The 27,900-nt window shown below is 40.7% G+C and overlaps 3 protein-coding genes and 1 long non-coding RNA gene across 4 annotated transcripts; 2 read left to right on the forward strand and 2 right to left on the reverse strand.

The window, feature by feature from the left end:
- Nucleotides 1-1,627: 1,627 nt before the first annotated feature.
- Nucleotides 1,628-4,453, reverse strand: LOC106617839 (dnaJ homolog subfamily C member 11). Its single transcript, XM_014235262.3, has 6 exons — nt 4,219-4,453; nt 3,563-4,139; nt 3,203-3,500; nt 2,468-2,584; nt 1,971-2,394; nt 1,628-1,910 (listed from the first exon to the last, which is right to left on the reverse strand). The coding sequence occupies exons 1-6, from the start codon at nt 4,288-4,290 to the stop codon at nt 1,770-1,772; spliced, it is 1,629 nt and encodes a 542-aa protein (XP_014090737.2). The 5' UTR covers nt 4,291-4,453; the 3' UTR covers nt 1,628-1,769.
- Nucleotides 4,454-4,891: 438 nt separating this feature from the next.
- Nucleotides 4,892-9,838, forward strand: Hsc70-5 (Heat shock protein 70 cognate 5). Its single transcript, XM_014235288.3, has 6 exons — nt 4,892-5,095; nt 5,252-5,298; nt 7,391-7,969; nt 8,029-9,133; nt 9,196-9,336; nt 9,401-9,838. The coding sequence occupies exons 1-6, from the start codon at nt 5,015-5,017 to the stop codon at nt 9,485-9,487; spliced, it is 2,040 nt and encodes a 679-aa protein (XP_014090763.1). The 5' UTR covers nt 4,892-5,014; the 3' UTR covers nt 9,488-9,838.
- A 3,979-nt stretch (nt 9,839-13,817) lies between these two features.
- Nucleotides 13,818-18,127, forward strand: LOC118682784 (putative 115 kDa protein in type-1 retrotransposable element R1DM). The gene is made up of 3 exons (XM_070108466.1): nt 13,818-15,384; nt 15,449-15,586; nt 15,666-18,127. The coding sequence occupies exons 1-3, from the start codon at nt 13,818-13,820 to the stop codon at nt 18,125-18,127; spliced, it is 4,167 nt and encodes a 1,388-aa protein (XP_069964567.1).
- Nucleotides 18,128-26,368: 8,241 nt separating this feature from the next.
- Nucleotides 26,369-26,897, reverse strand: LOC118679888 (uncharacterized). The gene is made up of 2 exons (XR_004975421.2): nt 26,679-26,897; nt 26,369-26,617 (listed from the first exon to the last, which is right to left on the reverse strand). It is a non-coding gene; the product is annotated as an uncharacterized lncRNA (long non-coding RNA).
- Between the last annotated feature and the right edge of the window lie 1,003 nt (nt 26,898-27,900).

Raw genomic sequence — 27,900 nt, forward strand, 5'->3', positions numbered from 1 at the left:
AATAGAGTGCACCTCATCTGGGTGCCTGCTCACAGGGGTATAGCAGGAAATGAACTTGCTGACGAGTTGGCCCGCTCTGCAGCCTCTACAAACATGGTAGGACCAGAACCGTGCGTAGCGGTTGGTCCACATACCATTAAAGAGCTGCTCCGTAAAGAGGAAAGAGCAGGCAGGGAGAGACATTGGCAACATCTCCAAGGCATGCGCCATGCCAAGTTGCTAATGGGGGGTTATAACCTCAGACGGTTTAAAACCGTAATCAATCTCCAGTCTGCAGACGTAGAGTTAAGGCCCTGGGATCCATGTTTCCAAACAGGGATCGCATCGCCTCACTAGCACCTAGCAGTATATTGGAGTTCATCAATATGCTAGGGCTAGATGAGTCGCTGTGACTTATGGGAGGGCACAATAGACCATAGGTCGCGGTGCATACCTCAATCATTATCTATCTATCTAAATATAATATATGTGAAATCAAGTTGTAATCCCTCCCTTTTCTATATATTCTATATAACGGTTATATTGAAAACTAATAAAATCGAAGACGTCTATCTGATGAAATTCAAAGAATCTTTTTCTTTTAATACTCAAAAATGGATATAATCGGGTCAATACCTAATATAAACATTTCTGAACCTCCAGTTGGCTTTATACCGTATATACCGCCCAATATGTGAGATATTTTAAAGAAATTAAATTAGCGTCTGTCTACAACATATTCTCATGCCTAAAATGGATAAATCGGGTAAATTCTACCTCATATACCCAATATAAGAATTCAAACTTCTGGTTGCCCTTATACAGCATAAATCGTGCAATTTGTAAGATATTGCAGCAAAATTAAGTGAATATATTATAGTTTAATGCTGAAAACGGTCAACGAATTACCACAGCTACCACTACATACAATGATTTTCGTTATTTTAGCAGTCTTTATGCCGCATATGTCGGTCATTTCGGAATTTTTTTCTACGAGCTGAACAAGATTTTCAATTCTTTTTTCTAAATATTTGTACAAAATAACTGATTAAAAATCATTTAAAATTATTTTAAATAGTTTATTTATCCGTTTCCTATTTTCTGATAATATTTTAACGGAATAAATTGCCACATAGTACAAACATATGCCTATAAATGAAGTGTATGAATGCTACCAAGTAGGTTATAGTTTTTTGATATTTTGGTCACTGGCACAATGGGGCAAACCGTAATGCCACAAAAAATTTTAAGTTCGACAATAATTCAGCTGAGAATTATTTTTTCGAATTGAAATCTCATTCAAGAATTTTCAATATATGTATTAACATAGAAATAGCTTTCTATATCACTATTGCACAGAGCACCACTTCCTTGTCCATGACATGTGATAAAGCTCAATTTTTAGTACAAAATTTTGTATGTACGTACATATGTACATATGTACATACATACGAACAAGCGAACGTTTATTAGTTTTTGCCCATTATTATTATATTTAATTTATTCAAACACTCTATATGCAGTTAATTTTTTAATGAATGGTAATGCGGCTCAATGCTAAACGACATTCACATATAAAAGGGTTACTAGGCAAAGTAAATGCTTGTCTTTAATTTGTTTCATATTTGCTTCCTGAAAATAGTGTAAGTTATTTTAAGTTGTACGTCGCTTAACAACAAATTTTTTTATATTATATTTAATTTTTTTCTTTATAAAAATCACATTTTTTCCAAATCGTGCGAAATGTACAAAGAAGTATAACAATTTATACATATTTTAATAGATTTGTATCAGTTATTGCTACTTAGAGGAAGTCTTACTGAATCCATGTCGTTAATTATAGCAACGTTGGTTTGATTTCTGAACATGTACTCGATTTTTAGAATTTTGTCTTCACCAATACATGGATCGTAAAATCCGGGCAATTCACTCTGAAAAAAAAAATTACGCATTTTCACAAATAAATCACAATATCAACAATATATAGTTACCTTCGACGATTGATATAAAATTAATGTACCATCCTTTACAAGGCACTGTATGGGTATGGTTACATCAACCGAAGCGTTGTCTTGAAAGTGGCCACTACTATCTTCCAGTTGCCCATAAGTAGCACTCGTTATTATTAGGCCCCCTCTACTGCTTTCTTCCGAAACTATGCGCTCGTAGGTATGCTGCATTAGCTCGATAGCGGAGCGTGCCTCTTGCCGCTGTCTAGTCAATCGTTGTTGGTTACTTCGTTTCACTTTCTCGATTTCAGCATTTTTTTGCTCTAAGCGCATGGGATCCAGTATAGACTTTTTTACAAAGAACCACAGCAATACTGGCGTAACTGTTGCATAAAATACAGCGGCAGGAACAATCTCTTCGCTCAAGTGTATTGGAAATATATATGATTGATTGGAGCGCACTATTCTAAATTCATATAGGTATCATTTATTAGGTTATCAAACTTATATATGTACGTATGTGTTGTATGTGTACATACTTAAATTTAAGCATTACTCCAGATGGAATACCCAGCGACACAGCTGCAAACACGGAACTATATTTGGATATCTTTTTCTCAGCCCCATATTCTGCTAGAAAACCAAACGTTCCCAATCTGAAAAATGTTCAGTGAAAATTGTGTCAAAATTATTTTCAAGTCATATATAACAAATATGGTTTTAGAAACCTTTCAAAGGCAAATATACATATATCATACAGCTGAAAATTACTTGAAGTACCTACTAAAAATAAAAACAACATATACATAGTTGTTCTACTAATAGTACGGGCATATCGAGTTCCAACGACTTACAGTGTATTATTATACCCTGAACAGGGTATATTAAGTTTGCCACGAAGTTTGTAACACCCAGAAGGAAACGTCGGAGACCCTATAAAATATATATATAAATGATCAGCATTATGAGCTGAGTTGATTTAGCCATGTCCGTCTGTCTGTCTGTCCGTCTGTCTGTATATATAGAAACTAGTCCCTCAGTTTTTAAGCTATCGATCTGAAATTTTGCACCTGTCCTTTTCTCACAGGTTCTTATTTCCATAACAATATTTTCCTTATTTCATACAAATTCAAAACACCTCTTAAATGGTGGAAGTATTGGGTTAAGAATGTATATTCCTCGATTTTTCAAAGGTCAGCCTTCGACAATAAAGAACTTTACCTTTTTGAATAATGCTTTTAAATAGTCACCACGAGAATTTAAACTATACTTACTTTGCAGCTAATTTAAGCTTAAGCTCGTTTTCTATCATTTTTCGCGTATATGCCGCACTCAAGTATATATGAGGGAAACCAATTACAAAGGATGTGGTCCAAGCGTGTTTTTCAGTGCTGCTATCAATTTGCGTAGTCATTGAAGATTGATTGCTTACGTTGAGAGTTAAGGAACCCATTGTATGTTTGTCTAACTGTACTGCCAAGGTTGAGAATACAGCAGGAATGACACGACCATCACGAAAATTCATTGATGTACCCCCATTCACCGTTACAACCGAGGAGAGGGTTCGTCCACCTGGTTTACATAAAATTTTAGTGTTATCAATGTAAGAAAAAACAAAGCAATTACAAACAAACCTTTAAATCCTAAAAGGGGGCCATTTCCAGCACCAACATCTATTTCCAACCAGCCCTTATTAACTAATCTTCGTCCGCAGAGAATGAAGTTTCCGTTTCCATTACCATTGGATGAATATAGGTTACCGCCAAGCGTAAGTGTGTCTTTGCGGTTTATGGGTGCTTCAATCGATTGTGAAATACTCATCGAAGAAACTTCAATCCGGGGAAGCTGCGTCTCATCGTATGGAGTAAATATCTCGGTGGCATTAACATTAACTGTAATATTACCACGAGGATTAGTGCGCAGTTGTAGCTTTCGTTCCTCAGCCGCTTGTGCTAATCGTTCGTACTCTTCCCGTATCTCCGCAGGAGTTTTAGTGCGATGTACTAACTCCCATCCAACAGTTTGCAAGCCTTTTTGGCCAACGCAGTCATATATAGCTCGTTTATGAGGATCTGACAATACCTCATAGGCTCGTTTTGTCCTATTAAACAACTGTTCTGCTTTTTGTTTACTTTCAACTTCTACATGTTTATCGGGATGATAAATTCGGCTCAACTTCCTGTAAGCGGCATTTATTTGTTCACCCGTCGCCTTTAAAATAAAACATTATTCATAAATACCGGCTCATAGGATAACCAGCTGATTACTTGTTAAACAACTTGGGACTTACGTCTCGTGGAAGATTTAAAAACGTGTAGTAATTCTCTTCCAGCTCATTGTCAGTCTCTGCGTCAACTGACATTGTAATTTAAGAAAATATTTAAATAATCACTGTGCAATATTATTTTTTTTTAAATTCTAATTTTGAATTTAGGCCGAATCAAAAACCATTATAATGCATATAACCTATAAAACTTTTTCGTAACAACCCTTACTGCCAATATAATATACTTACGCAGAGATAATTCGTTGTGCTTCAATTTGGAATGTCAATAGAGAAACAAAACGGGTGATAATCATGGGTCCAAAGTTATGTAATGAATTCCGTCTCAAAATATGGACCAGTACAGAGTGCTCAAAGTAATTTATGTAAAATTTTAAATTTTACATCTTTATTTCTGGAATCGTAAATTAAATAAAACTTACTTTAATACAAGTAGAACATAGATAGATAAACATTTCCAGTACAGTGCACAAACTTCCTACTTCTCTTAAATTAATTATTTTATAAAATATTATACATATATTTTATATCAGACACTTTTATATAATCCAAAGAATTATGATGATTCAAAAAATACTTTTGTTTAGAATTTAGCAAACACTCTGCACTTCTTATTAGTATATGAAAACTGTAAGAATTCCGAACATTTTAGTCAATCTGTGATTCCAATTAATATTCGTTGAAAAGTAAAAAACGTGTTAATGTTCTTTTTCTGATTCACACGCGATTGTGAAGTTCGAGAAATTTTCTAAAATCGAGAAACTGCTGAAAGAACTTAATTTCGGTTTAAAACTATTAGAAAATGTTGAGAATATCAAAGTTCGTGCCACGACTGATTGGACAGCGTTTCACGGCTGCTGATTATGGAAAAATCTTGTCTAAGGTAAGTTAAAGACTTTTCATGGTAGTGTGAGCTTTGTTCCATATTGTTTTCCGGCATTTTACATAATAATGTATCACCAACGAATTGCGTGAGGAATTTATATATCATTTATTACTCATATGTTTAATTAATTATGTTATCTTGCATACATTTCAGAACACTCTGGTGGTGGATAATGGAGTCGCTACGCAACTTCGCCATAAGTAAGTGTACAATACGATTTCGTAAAATAATTTATCCGATATTGTTCCTTTTTTTTTTTTTTTTTTTTTTTTTTTTAATTAGACAAGAAAAAATTATCGTCTTAAAGAAATTCTTCAAAATGTAGTATATATTACGTATTAAAGATTATTAGAAGAAAGTAGTTGTTTAATCATTCTAGAAGGAATTGCGTCATGCTTTCCATGGTTTAGTAAAGCTATTATTTATGAATAAGTGATAACATAAAAAGGTTAATGTATAGTTTAGGTCCCCCAACTAAGGAGACCTCAAAAATAATTTCTTTTTTTAAATCGTCTTATTTTAACACGAATATTAAAAATCCGTGACCGGAAAGAGAATTTTTTCAACATTTCTATTTAAAAAAAAAAAAAAACGTTTTTTTTAATACATATGCATTAAAAATTTAAAAATTTGTGATACATTAAAATTAATTCTTTTATTTTTTCCGCTGCTGAAAGGAGCTCGGTGAAAAATAACTATAAACACACCGGTGTTGGACCGATCAGGGTTATTTTTTCGAAGTGCGGCCGAAGGCCACCAGTACAGAAAGGAGTTTGACGCGATTGAATTATGAACACCCTGGTTTTGGACCGACCAGGGTTATTTTGCCGCCAGTGCGGAAAGGAGTTCGACGATCTGCGATATTCGTCCATACCATCAGATCGCGGCGCAAAAGAAATTGTGACCGTTACATTTCTTCAGTATTTTTTTTTTTTTTACAAGAAAATGACGCTGAACTGGTAATTACAGCTAAGTGATCTGAATTCTGCAGCATTTTGCCGTTACAACCACAACAACAACTAAGTTACTTGAAAAATATGTGCAAAGTGCCTTAAATATATTTGTAAATATATACATAATTTATTGAAAAAATCCACTTTCCGCTTACGGATTTGTAATATTCGCGTCAAAATAAGACGATTAAAAAAAAAATAAATTTTGAGGTCTCCTAGTTAGTTGGGGGACTTAAACTATACATTTACCCATAAAAAATATATAATAAACTTATTTACAGTATGAAATTATATATTTTTTGACTTGCAATAAATTTTGGAAATAAGGGTATTTCCGTTCGTTTACAAAATACGTCTTGTTAGTTGAGTTATGCAAAAACATATATGTACAATACATTAAACAATTTTATTGATAAATCAATTATACATTGATAAACGCCGCTGAAATTTTAATTTATATATATATATATGTATTATTTGTTGAAACTTTTTAAATTATGTCTGCATTTTAATTAAATAACATTCTCGCATATTTAGTACTACCAATTAGTTCGATGCGGCATACTGTAATGGCAACTGTATGGCTGTTATTTGTATTTAGAATTTGTATCAATTTGTTATTTCCGTATTTTACAAAAATGCTTACCCTTGAAAAAAGTAAAATATTTCAACATGATAAGATCACGTGTCTTGATTGTTGCTAGGACTATTTGATCCACGTACCAGAATAAAATAAGATTTATGTATGTAATTAATTACGCTACCTATCTACGGATATACATATGTAAATTAAATTGCGGTACGATCTCACTATCTCATTTATATATACTGTAGCAAGAACACTCACAAGATTTACAAACCATGATATTAATGATTTACATTCGGTTAATTAAGACTACCGCAATATCAATAATTATTTATGTAACTATTTACTTTGTTACGAATGTTTTAACAAATGCGGATAATTTATTTTTTCTTTGCGGAAGATTAAATTATTTAAATATTGATTCCAGAGTAACATTTTTCTAGAGTGTAACGATGGACTCCTTTAATAGCAATTTTAATTATCATTTAAATTAATTTTAACAGGTTTTTGTTACGAAATAGTTATCTTAACTGAAAATGTTTCCGCTATTTTTTGTTTTTCCAGCATCAAATCAATATACCAGATAATTGAATTTTGATTATATATTCAATACATAATAATATTTTTCCACTTTTGATGATGATAAAAAAATACATATTTTCTATATACATATGTATGTATACATTTTGTATGTGCATATATAAATCTAACGCATTTTTTATATATATATATATATTTTTTTTTTTTTTTTAGATCTGGCGAAGTTAAAGGAGCAGTCATCGGTATAGATTTGGGTACTACAAATTCTTGCGTAGCTGTAATGGAAGGTAAACAAGCAAAGGTTATTGAAAATGCTGAGGGCGCACGTACTACACCCTCTCATGTTGCCTTTTCAAAGGACGGTGAACGTTTGGTTGGTATGCCAGCGAAACGCCAGGCGGTTACAAATTCTGCTAACACCTTTTATGCGACTAAGCGTTTGATTGGACGTCGCTTTGATGATCCTGAAATTAAAAAAGATTTGAAAAATTTGTCTTACAAAGTAGTAAAGGCATCGAACGGCGACGCTTGGGTCTCCTCCACTGATGGCAAGGTATACTCTCCTTCTCAAATTGGAGCTTTTATTTTGATGAAAATGAAAGAAACTGCTGAAGCATATCTCAATACACCTGTGAAAAACGCCGTCGTTACTGTACCCGCCTATTTCAATGATTCGCAACGTCAAGCCACTAAAGATGCTGGTCAAATTGCTGGGTTAAATGTGTTACGTGTTATCAACGAACCTACTGCTGCGGCATTGGCCTATGGAATGGACAAGACCGATGACAAAATGTAATAATTAAAGAAATTTTTGTATTTATATATAAATTTAACGTTCTTATTATTTTCAGTATTGCCGTTTATGATTTAGGTGGTGGTACTTTCGATATATCGATCCTAGAAATCCAGAAAGGAGTATTTGAAGTAAAATCAACTAACGGCGATACTCTTCTTGGTGGTGAAGATTTTGATAATACAATTGTTAACTACTTGGTTGCTGAATTTAAAAAGGATACCGGTATCGATATTACTAAGGATAACATAGCTATGCAACGCTTAAAGGAAGCAGCTGAGAAGGCTAAATGTGAATTATCCTCTTCACAACAGACGGATATTAATTTGCCTTACCTAACCATGGATGCTTCCGGACCACAACATATGAATTTAAAAATGAGTCGTGCTAAGCTTGAAAGTCTGGTGGGTGATTTAATAAAGCGTACAATTCAGCCCTGTCAAAAGGCCCTCTCAGACGCTGAGGTATCCAAGACAGAAATCGGGGAAGTTCTTTTGGTCGGTGGAATGACGAGAATGCCTAAGGTTCAACAAACAGTACAAGACTTGTTCGGAAGACAACCATCACGTGCTGTCAATCCTGATGAAGCTGTAGCCGTAGGCGCTGCAGTGCAAGGTGGAGTACTTGCTGGAGATGTAACCGATGTTTTATTGCTCGACGTTACGCCTTTATCCCTGGGCATTGAAACATTGGGTGGAGTATTTACCCGATTAATATCACGTAATACGACAATCCCTACTAAGAAATCTCAAGTATTCTCTACGGCTGCTGATGGTCAGACGCAAGTGGAAATCAAGGTGCATCAAGGCGAGCGCGAAATGGCAGCTGATAACAAATTGCTTGGTTCGTTCACATTGGTAGGCATTCCACCCGCACCGCGTGGTGTACCCCAAATCGAGGTGGTGTTCGACATTGATGCTAATGGCATTGTTCATGTATCGGCCAAAGACAAGGGTACCGGTAAAGAGCAACAAATCGTCATCCAATCCGGCGGTGGTTTAAGTAAGGACGAAATTGAAAATATGATTAAAAAGGCTGAAGAGTATGCTGCTTCTGACAAAAAGAAACGTGAACTAATTGAATTAGTAAACCAAGGCGAGAGCATTGTTCATGACACAGAAACCAAAATGGAAGAATTCAAGAGCCAATTGCCAGCTGAAGAGGTAAAGTTCCTCGTGAATTTTTAGGAATATGCACGCTCTAAACTTTTTAACTTGCCTTTCAGTGTGAAAAACTTAAAAAAGAAATCGCAGATTTGCGCACTCTTTTGGCCAACAAGGACACCGCTGAACCAGATGAAGTTCGAAAAGCCACAAGTCAATTGCAGCAATCGTCTCTGAAACTTTTTGAGATGGCTTACAAAAAGGTAGTTATATATTTATATAATTTATATCGGTACACGCACACTAACAACGTCTAATATTTTATAGATGTCGGCGGAACGCGAAAGTAACGCTAGTGGAAGCAGCAGTTCTGAACAAACTAATTCCGAAGAGAAAAAGGAAGGAAAGAATTAGAGTGTCTGCTTTAATTGATGAGTACTAGTGTGTAAATTATATTGCGTAAATGTTATTATAGTTGAAGATTTTCAAGTGTCCATTCTACGTTCGCAACAGCCGATATATTAAAGCTCATGCGACTATTCTGATCCATAAATATTTTATTGTTTATTATGGCATCTTAAAATCAAATGAGTGCATCTCGACGTTGCTATGCAACAAGATGTGACCACAAGTTTATTTGTATGTGGTTCTTGTTTATTTAATAAAATAGGGTAGTTTCTAAAAACTTAGTATAAAAAACTGGAGAGGATAACATCTGATGAATATTCGCATAAAAATTAAAAAACTGAAATGGGTTATTTTTAAGCAGTTGATTGTTAGTGATTTACTTTTTGTAAAACGAGCGTACGTAATATTACTTTTATTTTCTTGTGAAGTACATTTAATATGCAAACATACATAATACAATACATATAATAATAAATAAATATAAATAGTCTACCAATCCAATTTTACTTATTTAATACTCATGCTATCATTTGCAAACCCACCCAGTTGAGTTCAAGTAAAAGCAATTCAAATTTAGATTAATCCAGTATTAAATTCTATAAGGTTGCGTAGATAGCCCAAAAACAACAATTTGTCAAAAGAGTTTTAATTCATAATGTCAAAATCAACCGTTTTGTTATGTTTTTATAATTCAAAATTTAATTTTTCAAAGATTTAAACCATTAATTCTATTATATAATAATTATATTGCTTCGGAGCAATCTTTCTTTTACCAAAAAAATTTACAATCGATAATGTCAAAAAAACACGTATTTTGATTTTTTTCATGAATTTCTTGATTACATTTTGATGATGGCTGGAATATTTTAAAAATGGCGTGGGGCGTAGGTGGCGCGTACCATCTTGAAGCTCAAAGGCTCAGAAATAGGTGACCTGGAGATTTAATCCGACCCCGAGAAGAAGCCTTATCTCAACAGCGAAGGTTCTTCAAATAAACCTGCATAAAAGCAAGATTGGGGATGTTTGAGTCGCAATCACTGCAGTAATATTGCAAAGCATCATATTCGACGTAAAAATTGCTATTTCCAAGACAGCCGGTTCTACGTTACCGGAATTGACCCGGATTTCATTCGGACTAGGGGCTGTTATTTCGGCGATCAGACAATATTTGGATCGATAAGTTTTAGATTAAGAGGAATATTTCTGCTGCGTTTGCGCCAAAAGGCTCCATCTAAACTCAATCGGTCAGGTGCAATACATGCAATGGATGGAGCCATCTTAAGACCTGTTCAGGCAAGACCCACAGGGTGTGGACCATGCAGGAGAGCATGAGCTATGTGGCCCCATGCTGCCAACGCACAAGTGGGAGACCAGCTTCAATTGTCGTGCAAATTGCACCTCTGCTGTCATCAGGGGCTCAAACAAGCATAATGACTCTCAATCTGACCAGTCTCAACAGGATATCACCCGAACATAGGTGCGCTACTGCGTGGTGAAAAGCGTTTGGTGCTAGGCGACATTAACGCGCACCACGACCTTTGATACTCCTGTCTGTCAAACGGTCGTAGGGGCAAGGATGACATGATGCGAGACTCTCATTTTCGCTGATTTTTCTGTTATTCTCTTTCCCTGATTACTAAAATCAGGGAATTTCGAACAGCTGATGTCAAAAAAGACGGGATGCCAGAAATAAACCCGCTAAAAATAGCTAACAAAAGCAGTGCGAAACGAAATTTCAAGGAACGACACAAATACTTTTGAACAACGTGCAACTAAATTTTATTTGCTAATTTAATTTAAAACGTTCATCATAAAACCATGATATTTTATTATGACTTGAAGTGTTTCTTTGTTATAATTTTTTATACTCTCGCAACCTGTTGCTACAGAGTATAATAGTTTTGTTCACCTAAAGGTTGTTTGTATCACCTAAAACTAATCGAGTTAGATATAGGTTTATATATATATAAATGATCAGGATGAAGAGACGAGTTGAAATCCGGGTGACTGTCTGTCCGTCCGTCTGTGCAAGCTCAAACTTGAATAAAAATTGAGATATCTTTATGAAATTTGGTAGACATGTTTCTTGGTACCGTGAGACGGTTGGTATTGCAGATCGGCGTAATCGGACCATTGCCACGCCCACAAAACGCCATTATTCAAAAACAAATAAATTGCCATAACTAAGCTCCACAACAAGATACAAGACCCTTATTTGGTATACAGGATCACAATAGGAAGGGGCATCTGCAGTTAAATTTTTTTTTTAAGTGGGCGTTGTCTCGCCCCTAATACGTTTAATGTGCATATCTCCTAAACCGCTAATGCTATAATAACAAAATTCACTGGAAGCAAATTTTTTTAGAACCTCTACCTACAGTGTGTGGTGAAATCAGGTGGCAACTCCGCCCACTCCCCATATAACGGTACTGTTAAAAACTACTAAAAGCGCGATAAATTATTTCAATAAAATTATAATTAAATTTCAATAATTAATAAATATAAATAACAAAAAAAAATATAAATAATAATTGAAATAACCACTAAACACGCCAGAGACATTAAATTTTATCTCTGGGATGGTATGAGATGACTATAGGAACCGCGTTCAAAATTAGACAGTGGGCATGGCACATCCCACTTTTAGGGGAAAACCCATATCTTGAGATCTGCTTAACCAATTTCAACCAAATTCGGTACATAACATTCTTCTCATATCTTTATGTTATAGTGCGAAAATAAACGAAATCTGATTACAACCACGCCTATTTCCCAAAAACACCATTTTAAATTCTATTTGATTAAAAATTGTCTAAATCGAACCAAAACTGTTCAAGCCCCTAAATACTAAATATGTGGACCCCAGTGCCTATAGTTGACCTTCTACCGAAAATATCAGTCAATCCACAAAGAAATCTCAAACGAGTATACCATTTGACTTTGCGAGAGTATAAAATATTCGGTTACATCCGAACTTAGTTCTTCTTTACTTGTTTCTATTTATATGCTATTTTTTTATGTTATATGATATTTTAAAAATTTTATAATATGAATACACGTATTTAGGGATGTATATGCATTATATAGGCATACTCGGGAAAGGAGCACCTTAAAATAATATCGAAATGCAAAATACCCAAAAGTTTTTTTATAATAACCAATCCATTTTCTTTCGACAGTGGCATGATTGACAATTGTTATAAAAAATGTAGGTTTTGACAGCTCTCTCTCGAATCAAAGAGTTTCGCATCATTTCATCCAGATAGATTATTCGACATTCTGTACAACGAATGACGAAGTCCCCACCAAAATTATGGGCCCCTGTAATAGCTCGCAGGATATTGCCATCGCTTAATAAATAAATAAATAGCATAACCTGGCGACCTATGTTAACCCACGCATCAGACCATCTCCCATAATTATCTCGATCGAGAAACCTCTTTATATCAGTGGACAACGGTACCTTCGTTAACTCCAACAAAGCTAACTGGGTCGGCTTCACAGAATTTGACGAGAGCACCTTCACCGCATTACCCATTCCTACGGACGTAGGCAAGGTGATCGCTGCTTCATACCGGCTGGAAGAATCTCGGAGCTCCGCCATAATTTCCCAGCCGAAGCAGCTATTTTAGCTAACGAGCGCGACACCTTATGCCATGCCGATCCCTGCGATCCTCGAATAAGGGATCTCAATGTGGAGATTTGGCACATGGTAAATCAGTACAAGCGGACAAAATGGGTAGAGCATTTGAAGTCTTGCAACCTCTCCACCGGTGTGAGTAAGCTTTTGAATACTGTTAATGCCTTGTCAAATCCAAAGAAACATGACGACCGGGTTGACAAAGTGGTCGTCAATCATCCGTACTGTTTAGAGCTCAAACTTCCAAACTAAGAAGAATTAAACAGGGGTTCGGCAGGGTGGTGTTCTCTCCCCGTTACTGTTTAGTTACTACATAACAACTCCTGCGAATGGCAGGCACCTTGCCGTGGTGCAGGGGCTTAAGTCGCAAGGCATTCTCGGCATCTCCCAACCAATGCGAGAAGTGCTGCCCAGCACCTCTCACACGGGTTGTCAGAAGCCGCATGCGTGCGACAACCAAGAGCTGCCACCTCCTAATCCAGGGTGTTATGCGACTCCCGTGCCCATTGGATGATTTGCAGCCAGGAGGTAAATTCGGCTGTATTCTAACGGAGCCTTCCCAACACCGGGCCGCATTGGGAAGTAACGGTGGCCTTACCGCGTCATGGGGCTCTGGCGCGGTGGACTTTCGCGTTCCCCTTACAAAACGTAGACCGGACGGCTCGCCATGTCGAGCCTAAGGTCGTAAGAAACAGAATGGAGACAACAAAACAAACAACAAAAAACTTAACAACGGAAACAAACGGGCAACAACAACAGCAAACGGACAAGGACAAGACTAAAAAGACCAGCGCCAGTGCAGGTAAGGGAGCTTCAGGGGCTAAACAAAAGTTTAGCTTCCTGGACGCCCTTTCGCCAGAAGAGCGGGCGCTGTTCGAGGAGCATGCAAGGGAGGACGATGACGACATGCCCTCGTGCAGCGGCGCTCAGCAGGTGACATCGACTGCGGCCGGCGCTGAAAAAGCGAACCCCAAGGAGGCTCCCCCGAGCAGGATCACCTGCTCGGATTCGGGCGACACGGAACGGGCATCAACCGGGGAGGTTCGCAAACGAAAGCGGAAGAGGGGAGGCAGACTACCCCCTCTACCACCAAATGGGAGTCCTGGCGGACAGGACGATCCAAGGAGAAAAGGCATGAGCGGTGCCAGCCTTAAATGGTACCTCAGGCACCTCCAGGAGGGGAAGACTCCGGAGGAAGCCGAAAAGTTGGCGCGCAACAGGGTGAGAGGAAACAATGCCTCCCCTGTCTCGGAGAAGCGGAAGGGTGGCAATACCGCGACGAGCAGTAAAAAGAGCAGCGGTAATCGAAGCCAACGCCCGTTTAACGCAACTCAGGCCGCAAGGCGTGGTTGCGAAAGAGCAGCGCCTTCGACCACCCAAGCCGCAAAGCGCAAGAGTGGGCAACTAACGCCACAGGAGCCGCCAAACACCAAGCGACAGAAAGGAAGCAACGCAGAGGGGACCGGAGGCAACAACTCCGCCCCAAACCCCCCCCGAGTGGTGGAGGGACAGCGCAGATATGCGGATGCTCTCAAAGGCATTCGCATGGCTGTGCTGCCTCTAAACTACCCGGCGGAGACACTGGGGTCGGAGGAGCTCACTGTGCTCCAAGATCTGCTCATGGAGGAAATATACAGAGGATCCGGATATAAAGCCTCATTCCATGGAGTATATTTCAAAGGAGGCATGTTGCAGGTGGACTGCAAGGACGAGAGGTCTGCCGACTGGCTAAGGGAGATCGCTCCCAGGCTGGAAGGCTGGAAGGGCCCCGTCCTTTGCGCAAAAAAGGGGGAAGACATACCACCCATGCACAGCATGACAGTGTTTCTCCCCAGGTGCGCAGGTAAGCCATATGAGTTTGCTCTCGGGCTCATACAGAACCAGAACGAGGGCCTAAGTATATCGGCCTGGAAAGTAGTTACCAGCACGGTCGAGGATTCAGGGTGGAAGCTCAATCTCTGCATCGACGACGAGTCGTATAAATTCGTCAGGAGAGCGAGCTTCCGACTGAATTACAGATTCAGTTCGGTGGTCCTGAGGCCATTTAAGCCCAAGACGGTCACCAAAAATGAAGCGGCGGAAAAAATGCAGGTTGATGAGGGTGCGACTCATCCCGGCATCAGCACGGCGGAGCAGGCGGCAACTGCCGAAACCACGGTGAAGGTCCCTACGGAGAAGGCTGGCGAACAAGGGGGGGCGCTACCCTCCACGCAAGAGCTTCTCGAGGGACTCAGGGACCTAGCGGGTGGAAACGCGGAGGACGGTGAAGATGAGGAGCTCCTCATGGAACCGATCCTCTAATGGATCCACATATCGAAATTGCCCAGGTGAACCTGCATCGCGCGGCGTCGGCCTCGGCCGTCATCGCGAGCAGGTTCACAGCGGACGGTCTGGGCATTCTACTGATCCAGGAGCCATGGATCTACAAAGGAGAGGTCAGGGGCCTCAAACTGGTGAACAGCAAGGTAATCTGGGATCTCTCATGCGAGAGACCCAGAACTTGTATAGTAATTAGGAACGATATTGATTACTTCTGTATTTCAGAGTTCCTAACACAAGACCTGGTCGCTGTGCAGGCAAAAGGTAACGAAGGAGCGGACTTCGTCCTGGCAGCGGCCTACTTTCCGGGAGACACGATGACAGCACCCCCAGAGGCCGTCGGGAGCCTCGTGGATTACTGCAGGAGGAACAACCTGCCCCTTGTCATGGGATGTGATGCCAACGCCCATCACACCGAATGGGGCAGCACGGACTGCAATGCACGGGGTGAGTCTTTACTTGAATTTATAGTAAGTAGTAATCTAAGTATTGTAAACGTGGGGTGCGAACCCACCTTTATAACCAGCGTAAGAAGGGAGGTGCTTGACATCACCCTTGGTAACGAGCTCATGACAGGGCTGATCGGGCAGTGGAGAGTGTCATCGGAACCCTCCATGTCGGATCACCGCATCATAAGGTTCGCACTAGGGGTAGAGGTTAGGCAACCCCCTCCCAGGCGTATCCCCAAAAACACGGACTGGGCCACCTTTAAGGATACGCTTGAAATAAACCTCAATAGGAGGGGGCAGCTTGACGGCAGTGCCACTGCTTCTGGACTGGAGAGCAGGTTGTCTGCGCTAAATCAGTCCATTATAGAAGCATACAACAGTAGCTGCCCCCTAAAGACGACCACCAAGAACCGCAGCTGTCCCTGGTGGTCAAGAAGCCTCTCAGATCTAAGGAAAACGGTACGCAAGCTATTTAACAGGGCTAAGCGTACCGGGGACTGGGAGAACTATAGGTGCGGCCTAACTGCTTACAACAAGGAGATCAGGTCAGCAAAGCAGAAGAGCTTCAGAAATTTCTGTGAAAGTGTCTCCTCAACGCCAGAGGCTGCAAGGCTGCACAAGGCTCTGGCTAGGGGCAAGACCGGCACAGTTCTAGCAATTAAAAGACCGGATGGGACCTATACGTCCAGCGCGGAAGAAAGAGCCACGACCCTTCTACGTGCGCACTTCCCAGAAACAATTCGAGAGGACCTAATTCGACCAAGAGTCGAACGAAAGCCAACTCGCCTAGATTGGACAGCCGCAAAACAGCTCTTCACGGCGGACTCCATTAGGTGGGCTGTGGCCTCTTTCGAAAAATATAAGTCTCCGGGTGCGGATGGCATCCTTCCAGCCTTCATGCAACAGGGGGGGCAGGTCCTCCTGCCCCACCTTGTTCGGCTGATGAGGGATAGCCTGGCGCTGGCGTATATCCCGGAACCCTGGCGCACTGCAAAGGTGATCTTCATACCCAAAGTAGGAAGGAAAGACTACTCGTTGGCAAAATCCTTCAGACCAATAAGTCTAACTTCCTTCCTACTGAAAAGCATGGAAAAGATCATAGACCACGAAATTAGATCGAAGGTGCTAAAAGCTGCACCGCTACACGCGACGCAGCATGCTTACAGAGCAGGCAGATCAACCAATACTGCTCTGTATCAGCTGACATCAGAGATCCGAAGTTCGTTTGACGGGGGTGAGGTGCTGTTATGCGCCTTCCTTGACATCGAAGGTGCCTTTGACAATACGTCACACGAGAGCGTGTCAAAGGCCCTGGAGAAAAGAGGTGTGGCGATGCCGGTGCGCAGATGGATTGAAGCGGTACTGAGCACCAGGATTGCCGAAACCACAGTAGGCGACACGAAGATTCGCCTTGGCACAACAAGAGGCTGCCCACAGGGTGGAGTGCTATCCCCCCTACTTTGGAGCCTAGTTGTAGACGATCTTCTCGAGCTGCTAACGAGCAACGGAATCCGCTGTCAGGGATATGCGGATGACATTGTTATATTAGCTAGGGGTAAATTCGCAGACACCCTCTGCGATATTGTACAAAGGGGATTAAGGCTGGCAAAGGAATGGTGTAGTGGGGTTGGCCTAAACATCAACCCCTCCAAAACTACAATCATACCGTTTACCAGACGTAGGGTGCTGCCAGGCCTCAGAAACCTATCCCTAGGTGGAACGGAGATGGAGATGGCCAGCACGGTAAAGTACCTGGGCCTCACGCTGGACTCCACTCTACGGTGGAACCAGCATGTGGACCTAACTGCAGCCAAAGCTACGAAAGCGCTCATGGTATGCAATCGACTTGCTGGGAAATCATGGGGCTGCAACCCAAAGATTATCAGATGGCTGTATACCATGATTGTTAGACCGATCATAACATATGGAGCGGTGGCCTGGGGTTCCAAAGCAGCGCAGACCTCGGTAGGACTTCGACTATCGAGGCTGCAACGACTTGCCTGTATCTGCGCGTCGGGCGCGATGCGTACGTGTCCGACTGCAGCACTGGAAGTAATGCTGGAGCTAACACCGCTACATATAGTGATCGAGCAGACGGCCAAACAGACCTTGCTTCAAATCTCAGCAGAAGGGTCTGGCAAAGGGAAGGTAATCTCGTCCCAGCAGATGAGGGCCTTAAGTGACGCAATGCCACTGGCCCTTCTTCCAAGGGACAGCATCAACAGTAAGCTTCACTAGGAAGTTCAGGGTCACCCTTGGTAGCAAGGCAGAATGGAACGATTCCACGCTGGACCTACTACTAAAGAACAGTACTATCAAGTGGTACACCGACGGCTCGAAAACGGCGGAGGGGATTGGCGCAGGGGTCGCAGGACCACGCACCAAGCTCTCCATTCCCATGGGAAGTTTTCCTAGCATATTCCAGGCGGAGGTATATGCTATAAGTCGGTGTGTAGAAATAAACCTCCAACGCGACTACCGCAATAAGAGCATCGCCATACTCAGCGATAGTCAGGCGGCACTTAAAGCGATCTCGGCTTTTGAGGTCAAATCGCTGCTAGTGCAGGAGTGTATAGAACGGCTGAACAGTCTATCAAGTTTCAACAGAGTGCACCTCATCTGGGTGCCTGGTCACAGGGGTATAGCAGGAAATGAACTTGCTGACGAGTTGGCCCGCTCTGCAGCCTCTACAAACATGGTAGGACCAGAACCGTTCATAGCGGTGGGTCCACATACCATTAAGGAGTTGCTCCGTAGAGAGGAAAGAGCAGGCAGGGAGAGACATTGGCAACATCTTCATGGCATGCGGCATGCCAAGTTGCTAATGGGGGGCTATAACCTCAGACGGTTTAAAACCTTAATCAATCTCCCGAGGAACAAATTTCGACTTCTGGTCGCGTTCTACACCGGACATTGCAGGCTTAACAAGCATTTATTTAACATGGGCTTGGTCTCCTCCGCAAACTGCCGGTTCTGCGACTTGGAGTCGGAAACCCCAGAACACCTACTAATGGACTGCACAGCTGTCTGCAGACGTAGAGTCAAGGCCCTGGGATCCATGTTTCCAAACAGGGATCGCATCGCCTCATTGGCGCCTAGCAGTATATTGGAATTCATCAATACGCTAGGGCTAGATGAGTCGCTGTGACTTAGGGGAGGGCACAATAGACCATAGGTCGCGGTGCATACCTCAATCACTATCTAATCTAATCTACTACATAACAATACTCCCCCCAACCACCAGATCGAATTTCCATCACCTCGTATGCTGATTATTACACGGAATTGACTTCGAGCAAAGGAATCGATGACATATGCTCGCTTTTTTTCTGCAAGGAGTTTAACACTCTCCCCCACGAAATCCACAGCGACTATATTTACTAACTGAACGAAGGAGTACAGGCTGGATCTAAACATTACAGTCGATGGCATTTCAATTCCGACTGTCAATAACCGTAAGATTTCAGGTGTAATATTTGACAGCCAATGCTCCTTGACTCTTCATACGACCGCGCCCTTAACAGCTCCACTGACTCACTCTTAGTGAATGGCGTACTTGGAGTCAAAACACCATCCATTCCAGACGAAGAGCTTCAGTTGCCATAATAATCTAGAGATACCCCCGGAACTGTGGTCCCCTCACTCTATTGGCTCCTCTCTGAACCACCCCGTACTTCTGATGAACTTCATCAGTGAGACAAGTTTTATCCGGGGTTAAGAAACCCACGACCGATGGCTGTGGTTCTTTTCCTATACTTGTATAGTGCTGCGCAATCGCATAGAAGATGTTTAATGGTCTCCTCCTCTTCTACTTCCTGACAGCTTCCACAATAGTCGTTATATGGCGTACCAAGTCTACTTGCATGTCTGCCCATTAGACAGTGGCCTGTTAGTACTCCTACTAGAGTTCTTATATCATTCCGCTTGAATTTTAACAGTCGGCATATGCGGCTCATATTCCATTCATGCCACGTTTTCCTGCTAGTTGAGTATGTCAGGGACTGATTCTACTGACACTCGGCTATGTTAATGACAGGTTTATCGATTAAGTATTTACAAGTAGCCAGAGGCATATATACAAGTATGTCCTCCTTACCAGGATCTAGTTGTAGGGTGGGGCCTGTTCTGGCTAGTTCATCTGCTACACAGTTTCCGGGGATGTCACTGTGTCCTGGGACCCATTGCAGGTTTACCGTAAAATAGGATGTCAGATCCGTTAGAAGATCATGGCATTCTTTTACTGTCTTCGACGAAATCCTATGAGACATCAGATATTTTAAAGTCGCCTGGCTGTCTGTATATACAAATATATTTCTTGATGTGATCGCACTTCTTGTCAGTACAAGAAGGCTTTCTTTAATTGCGGTGACCTCCGCTTGGAAGACACTGCAGTGGTCTGGTAACCGGAAGGCGATTTTGGTAGCTAGTTTAGCTACCGCCGCCTACTCGGCTATCCAGTTTGGAACCATCCGTATAGAAGCTTATCCCTGCATCTTTGTCCACAACGCCACTTTCCCACTCCTCTCTGGAGGGGAAGGCAATATTGGGAACCGGATTTAGATTCAGCTCTGTAGGATTGCGAAAATCCGTGGTTATGGGGAGAAACGAGAACTTCCTGAGTATTATAGAATGCCCCTTGTTACTGGCGACTAGTGGGGAGGATTCCCTCAGTCTCAGAGGTGACTTCGCTGCCTTTTGCTTGCAAAACAGATCTGTTGGCAGTAAGTGTAAAATTACGTTGAGTGCCTGGCTTGGCGTAGTTCTGAGCGCACCACTGATGCAAATACTGGCTGCTCTTTGTATACTTTCCATGCTTCTAATCGCTATTTATTTTCTGTAATTGGCCACCAAACTAATATACCGTAAGTCATGATCGGCTTACAATTGCTGTGTAGAGCCAGTGAGCTACCCGAGGCGTCAGTCCTCATCTGGGCCCCACCATTTTTTTACACATGTAAAGCGCTGTAGCTGCTTTTTTTACCCTCGCTTCCAAGTTTTGTTTCCAAGAAAGATTCCTGTCCAAAATTAGTCCCAAGTAGCTTGCTTTATCTCCTATCGTTAGCCTGGTGCCATTTAAAGATGGCGGCGCGATTTCTGGAGTACTGTGTTTCTTTGTCAATAATACTAGTTCTGTCTTGCTAGCATTTAAATTCAGTCCACATGATACGGCCCATCGATTAATATCGTTTAATATTGTCTGCATAAAGCTAGCGAGGGTATTCGGGAACTTGCCTCTAACCGAAACTGCCACATCATCAGCGTAGGCCACAACATGTACCCCTTCCTTTTCTAGATCCACAAGCATTTTATTCATTGTCAAGATCCAGAGAAGTGGAGATAACACATCTCCTTGGGGTGTACCCCTTCAGACATATCTGCGCACCGTTGAAGCTCCCAGCGTTGAAATAATTGACCTGCCCCAGAGTATCTGTTCAATTAATTTCCGGAGAGGCTCAGAGATGTCCAGATCTTAAAGCGCGCTCAATATGGCCTTCGGCTGGATGTTATAGAAAGCACCTTCTATGTCAAGGAAAGCTACGAGGGTGTATTCTTTTATCTCCAGAGACTTTTCAATCTCTGCTACCACTGAGCTTAATGCCGTTTCTGTGGATTTCTTAGAATACGCTTGCTGCGAAACTGCCATTTTTCCTGGGTTTAGTTTGCCCCTTATATGTATTTCTATTAGTCTCTTTAGTGTTTTTAAAAGAAATTATGAATGACTAATTGGTCTAAAATCCTTTGGATTAATGTGTGAGCTTTTACCAGCCTTTGGTATATATATCACCTTGACTTCCATCCATACCGAGGGAATATAGTTTAATTGCAGTGCTCCTTTAAGCATGGTTGTTAACCAGTTTATTGTGTAGCTTAGGGACTGCTGTAACTGAGCCGGGAATAATCCATCTGGTCCCGGCGATTATAAGGCTTGAAGCTCACTCTCCAGTACATGCTCCCTTATGTGGTTCTCGGAACTGTCTGGGAAGTGAGTATCCATTAGTAGGCCTAGAGTCTTTTCACTAGATACCGTCCAGCTGTGGTCTGGCTTCTGATGGTATCCGATGCTCTGTTTATCATCGTGTGTAATTATTTTTCTAAGTCGAGCTGCTTCTGCCGTATTCTCGATGTCATTACAAAAAGATTTCCACGAATTTATTTTTGCCTTTCTTACCTCCTTTTTATATGACCGTAGAAGGTTATAATAGTTATCCCACTCTTCTTCTCTTTGGGATAATTTGGTAAAATTGAATTGCTTCCTGCAATCTTTCTGCATGTTCTTAAGTATGAGAGACCACCAATGGTGCCTAACTCTTCCCTTACTGTTCGTTAATGGACAAGACACCTATAGTGCTTGACGACAAGAATATGTGAACTGTTTAACGAGGATTATATGTCCTAGCCTTACATATGCAGCCAGCCACGTATAGATTATACCCCGGTGTCCTTAGACCGCAAATACGCCCTCCATTAACCCATGGTTCCTGAATGAAGACGAAGTCAGGCCGTTCTTCTGACATACGGTTAACTAGAGCTAGATACGCTAGTTTGCTGTAGTGTTGATTAATTTGGAGAAGACGCATTAATTAGTGTCTTCTCTGCGTCTTCTTAAGAGTCGCTTAAATGCTCACACTCAGTGGAAAGTTTAGAGACTCTGTCTGCAAGCTCATACCCCGAAGTACACTCACCTTGCTCAGTGTTCTCCACATCATTCGAGGATTCCATTGGATCTTCCCCGACTTCGCATCCCGATTCCGATGCCAAGTTGGCAGGGCTGCCTCCGGTGCTGTTGCTTTCTTGGCGCCAGTCTTGGCTTCTGCACCTTTAGTTTTTGCCTTTGCTCCAGGACCAAGCTTCGCTCCTGTTCTCGAATTGACTTTTGTCGAGCTCGTGCCAAACGCTGCTCTCCTCTGGAAACAACTCGCTCCCTCCGGCCTTTTTAAAGGTGGAAAGCCCCAGGTATTCGTAAGCTTCGTGCGAGACTGGGATATTTAAGAGCCCCCAGCTGGGTTGATCTTCGGCACGGATCGCATGACACCTTGATTTACACACCTCCTACCATAATAAGACCTCCTATCTGGATTCTGCACTATTTAAGAGTATCGAACACCCAGATAGGAAGCCTGACCTTAGCTAGATACCTCACTACTGCAACAGGGGCGAACTGCTGCCAGCTCGTCCTTGCCTACGTCGTGAAACTGTGGTATCTGTTATAATCAACACAGATATAAATGGTGAAGAGCAGTATGATATTATCGGTATAATATATTAAATGGTACAAGTATAAAATTATCATTTATATTTACATCCAAAAGGGCACTATGGCACACAAAGATTCGCTTGGGGTTTTGGATATGATATTTATATATTAAAAGATATAAAAATAAAACCACTCTCAATAAATACTCTCATCCACAATATATATAATTTATATAAAAAATTGTATTATAATTAATAAAAAAACAATGACAATAAAATCAATTGTTTTATTGGACAAAGACAAAGATGGCAACGCTGTATTTAGTTACCGATTACTAGTCAAAAACGTGGTCCAATAATACCATAATAATTGATGGTCTATTGCAAGTACTAGAGTATAGGTTTGACTAAACAAAGTAGTTTGGAGGTCCCATGTTATGCAGCGTTGAACCAAACGTGGTTGCTGTTGCTGTTATAACGGTTATCTAGTCCCCGCTTGTATGATAAGTAATAGTTTGGTTGTCTTCGAGGTCATCTAACGGGAGGCCCAAGAAACCAGCTCTTTCGACGGGGTCGGACCATAGGGGAAAGGGTGTTAGATGAGTTGGGTTTATTGGGCATGCAAAGAGGTGGTTAGTATCATGCGGAGACTCATTTCACATTTATTCTGGATAAGTAAGAGTTTAACCTGCTAGAATATCAAAAACGAAGTTGCGCGAGGGTCACTCTGGTTTCGCGAAGCGACTCGAGCATGTGTTGATGGCTCCACTGTGAATGGCGGTCAGTGCTTGTCTATAGTTCGGGCTCCACACTGCAGAACCCCCTGTTTAATTCTTTTAAGTTTGGAGTTTTGACCTCGAAACAGTACGGATTAATGCCGACCGCTCAGGTAGTTCATAGTACACCGCCCTGGAGGGAGCGTTAATTATTCTAGGTCCTCAAGTAGCGTTGTGTGATGGACTGTGTCAAAAGCTTTTGACAAATCCAACGCTACGAGGATCGTCCTCTCGTAGGGTGGCTTCTGGTTCAGGCCATGAACTATCTGGGCGTTTATGACGCTAAGTGCTGTGGTGGTACTGTGCACTTTACGGAAGCCATGCTGATGATCTGCTAGGCTCAGGTGGTGGGTGAATGTCGGGAGTAGCAAGGCCTTAAGTGTCTTCACTACTGGGGAAAGGAGAGTTATCGGGCGATAAGACAGCCCTTGTTGGCGGGTTTTCCAGGTTTCAGTAGTGGGACCACTCTTCCGACTTTCCACACATCGGGTATTTGAAAAGTGGACATCGACAAGTTGAGGACCTTGGTGAGGTAGCTTACTCCCGTCGAGCCTAGATGTTTTAGCATCAGAATGCTTATTCCGTCAGGGCTAATGGATTTAGACGATTTGAACACGACAGAAAGGGACACCAGTCAGTGCTAGAGTTGCACTTGACTGATGTGACGTTCCGGCGTAATACAGTCTGACACACGGAAAAGACTGTGCGTAGAATCAGGAGTTGCTGAGTAGTTCTCGCACGAGGATTTGGAGCGGAATGAAGGTAGAGGGGGGGTTGGTCAGATTGCACATCCGTTGAGGAAGGTGTCGCAGTATTGCGTTGGCAGCTTGGGGCCACGTAACTCGTGGTCCACTCCCTATGGGTCTTAAGGCCTGAGCAGGTCTTAAGATGGCTCCATCCATTGCATGGCACCTAACCGAGGAGGAGTTTGGATGGAGCCTTTTAGCGCATATGCAGCAAAGGAATTCCTCGGGGCCCGGGTTAGACTCGATGCCAGCACGGGTCAAGAGGATACGGAGCAACCCTGCTGCTAGACGTTGCTCTAATGACGACAAACTTAAACTAACACTTATCGATCCAAACAGGTTTATATCGCCGAAATAACAGCCCTTGGCCGTTTAAAATCCGGGTCAATTCCGGTAACATAGAACCGGCTGCTGTGGGAATTGTGATGATGGGAATGTGGGAATGACCAAAGTTGGTCATGTCCTATGGCATCGCAATGTTAATGAAACCATTTGTTTAGACCACTTCGGTTACTAGTGTTGGTTACAACGTATCGTGATCTTGTCCTAGCACATAATGTTGTCCTGATTTTTGCTGAGCACTTTCTCCTTTCACGTACGTATACGTGTGATCATGCATCCCTGTTGCTCTCATTCAGCAGTGTCATAAAAAAAATATAGCTGAACTGCTCTAATTTCCTTAGTCCTCAGCCCACGCTGGGTTGCATTTTCAAATACGTAATTAAAAATATTTTTAAAATTCCCAACAAAAGTTTTAACTTGATATTCTTATTATTTATTTTCTTACAAACTAAGGGTCGTTTTCTCAATATTCGGTGAATATTATCCTTAACCGCTGGTAGGTTAACTGGTTAATAGCTTTAACTGCCAGAACCGTTTTCACCAAGTTGTGGTTCGCTTACCTACATATAGTTTGATTATTGTGAATGTCTGGAGAAAACAGTTCACGAAACTTGCATTGTGAGCATGCAGAACAGTGTAAACGTCATAAGCCTATGTGTATGTTCAGACGAGGACTCTTTTTGCCGCCTAAACCGCTTTTCGTAGGCGAGGGGACGACGAAGAAAGACGAAGAGACCGTTGAAATTCCTTTCATGGTTGCAACAGCGCTTGGTTTCAAGAGAATATTTATATTATTTTCAAAAATTAAAATGCAAAATATATATACAAAAAGATAATGACCGACAAAACAGTCCCGGTCCGAACGCCGTCTATGCAGTTGATTTTCCTTATAGATTTTACAACTGACAGCTGTCATTTCATGTTCTGGTTAGAAACTAACCAATACTCCTTCCTTCGGTTAAATTTAACAGAATTTAACTGAGAGATCGTTGCTAACCATATATTAAGAAAACCACTTTTCAACATGTTGCCGATATAGTTCTAATTAAGCGCTTAAGCATATATTGAGAAAACGGCCCTAAGTTACAAATATTTAAACCTATACTAAATTATTGTAATCATAACTGAAGGCATGCTTTCGAAAGTAGCTGCGTAGAAACAGCAATGTAACGTAAGAATACAATTGCTGAAAGCCAGTCAACAGTACCGTTACTTGCTATCAATATAACCGAATCCCTAATAATGATCTTAATTGTTTGATCTCACGTTAAATGCAACCTCTCACGCAGCATAATGCAAATAAAATCAATTTGTGGCAGTGTTATTAAAAACGGGAAATCTCACAGATTACAAAACTTATTGACAAATATTTGTTTTGCCAGTTAAAACTTGTCATCAACAGTCCACGAGACAGTGTAGCGTAAGAATGTTGGCCCTTTCATGTAGGCTTTATTAATATTAAAAAGATGATAGTTAATAATACATTTATAAAAATATATACATAATTTTCTTAACTTAGCACGGTTGGTTTGTTTCGTATATTTGAAATTAGTTAAAAAAATAAGTATACCAAAGGTGTGCGTTGGTATTGGTTGAATTGGTTGGTGCTTGAAGAAAAAATGTGTAATTGTGTTGAATCTTTTGCCCTGCCAGCAAAAGTGGTTAAAAAACTAGTGAAATCATTGTGTAAATCTACTTGTACAATGAGTGGAAAGTCACTTTCTTACTTACCGCCCGTATCAAACCAATTTTGTCAAAAGTTATGCCCGTAGTTGCAACGCAGAAATCAGTTGTTCTCTTATGTTTTTATTTCCCCAATGTTGCCATTGTTCTATTTGTACGATTTACACGATGTTTCACACATTTAGTTTTTTCGTTATAATTTTTCTTAATGTAAAAGTTCAAAACTAAAATCAACTATTAAAAAAAGTTTACCTATTTATAAATAATTGTATTCGACTGTGCTTTTGAGTTATTTTATGAATATTTTCAATATATTCAAGTTTATTTTTTAATTAATTATATTTAAATAAAAAATTAAATAAAAGGATGTAGTTTAACAATTTGCTTATAAACATTTATTCGTAATGGAAATAATAATGAAAACTTTCAAGAATGTTATCGAAACAAATGGGTTTTATATATTTATTGCTTTTCCTCAGGTTGCAAGATAGGCGCGTTACCGACCACAATAATATTATTGATAACATTAGAAACATTAAATAATATTTCAATGCAATAAATAACAGTTTAAATAATACTATGTAAATTTAATCTTTACGAATTATAAGAACCGAAAAATATTTGAATATGTAATAAAAACATTCTTAAAGTTATAAATTTTAAAACTCAACACGGCAACACACTATAGCAGATTTGTGTCATTTGGACGTTTTAGTAGTAGAATATAAGTAGGCAACCCGTACCAAGTGTGATTTTAGTAGTAGAATTTTCAAGGCAACCCGTACTAAGTGGGACATTTTTGCGTGTGTATTAGTGAAAATATTAGGATTGGTTACTAGTAGGTTTATACAATGTTTTTTACATTGCGCTCTCATAAGATAGGTCGTATCAGCTAATTCGGGACACGGTTTTGCGTCGGTGACTGTTGTACCTAAACATTCAAAACTGGTGAACGCGCCATAGGCGGCGTGACAATCCTCACCACTTTCTCTTTACACTCATATACGTGTGATCATGCATCCCTGTTGCACTCATTCAGCAGTGTCATGTAAAAAACATATAGCTGAACTGATCTAATTACCCTAATCGTCAGCTGGCCCAGGGTTGCACATTTCGGTTCGGATTCCTATTTTAAAATATTTTTTTAATTTTAAACAAATTGCACATTTCGGTTCGGATTCCTATTTTAAAATATTTTTTTAATTTTAAACAAAATTTTTAAATTTTACATAATTTATATATATTATTTTACATACTTTTCCTGCAGGCA

Source organism: Bactrocera oleae, chromosome 4, assembly GCF_042242935.1.
Source record: "Bactrocera oleae isolate idBacOlea1 chromosome 4, idBacOlea1, whole genome shotgun sequence".
In the NCBI taxonomy this organism is placed as follows: Eukaryota; Metazoa; Arthropoda; class Insecta; order Diptera; family Tephritidae; genus Bactrocera; species Bactrocera oleae.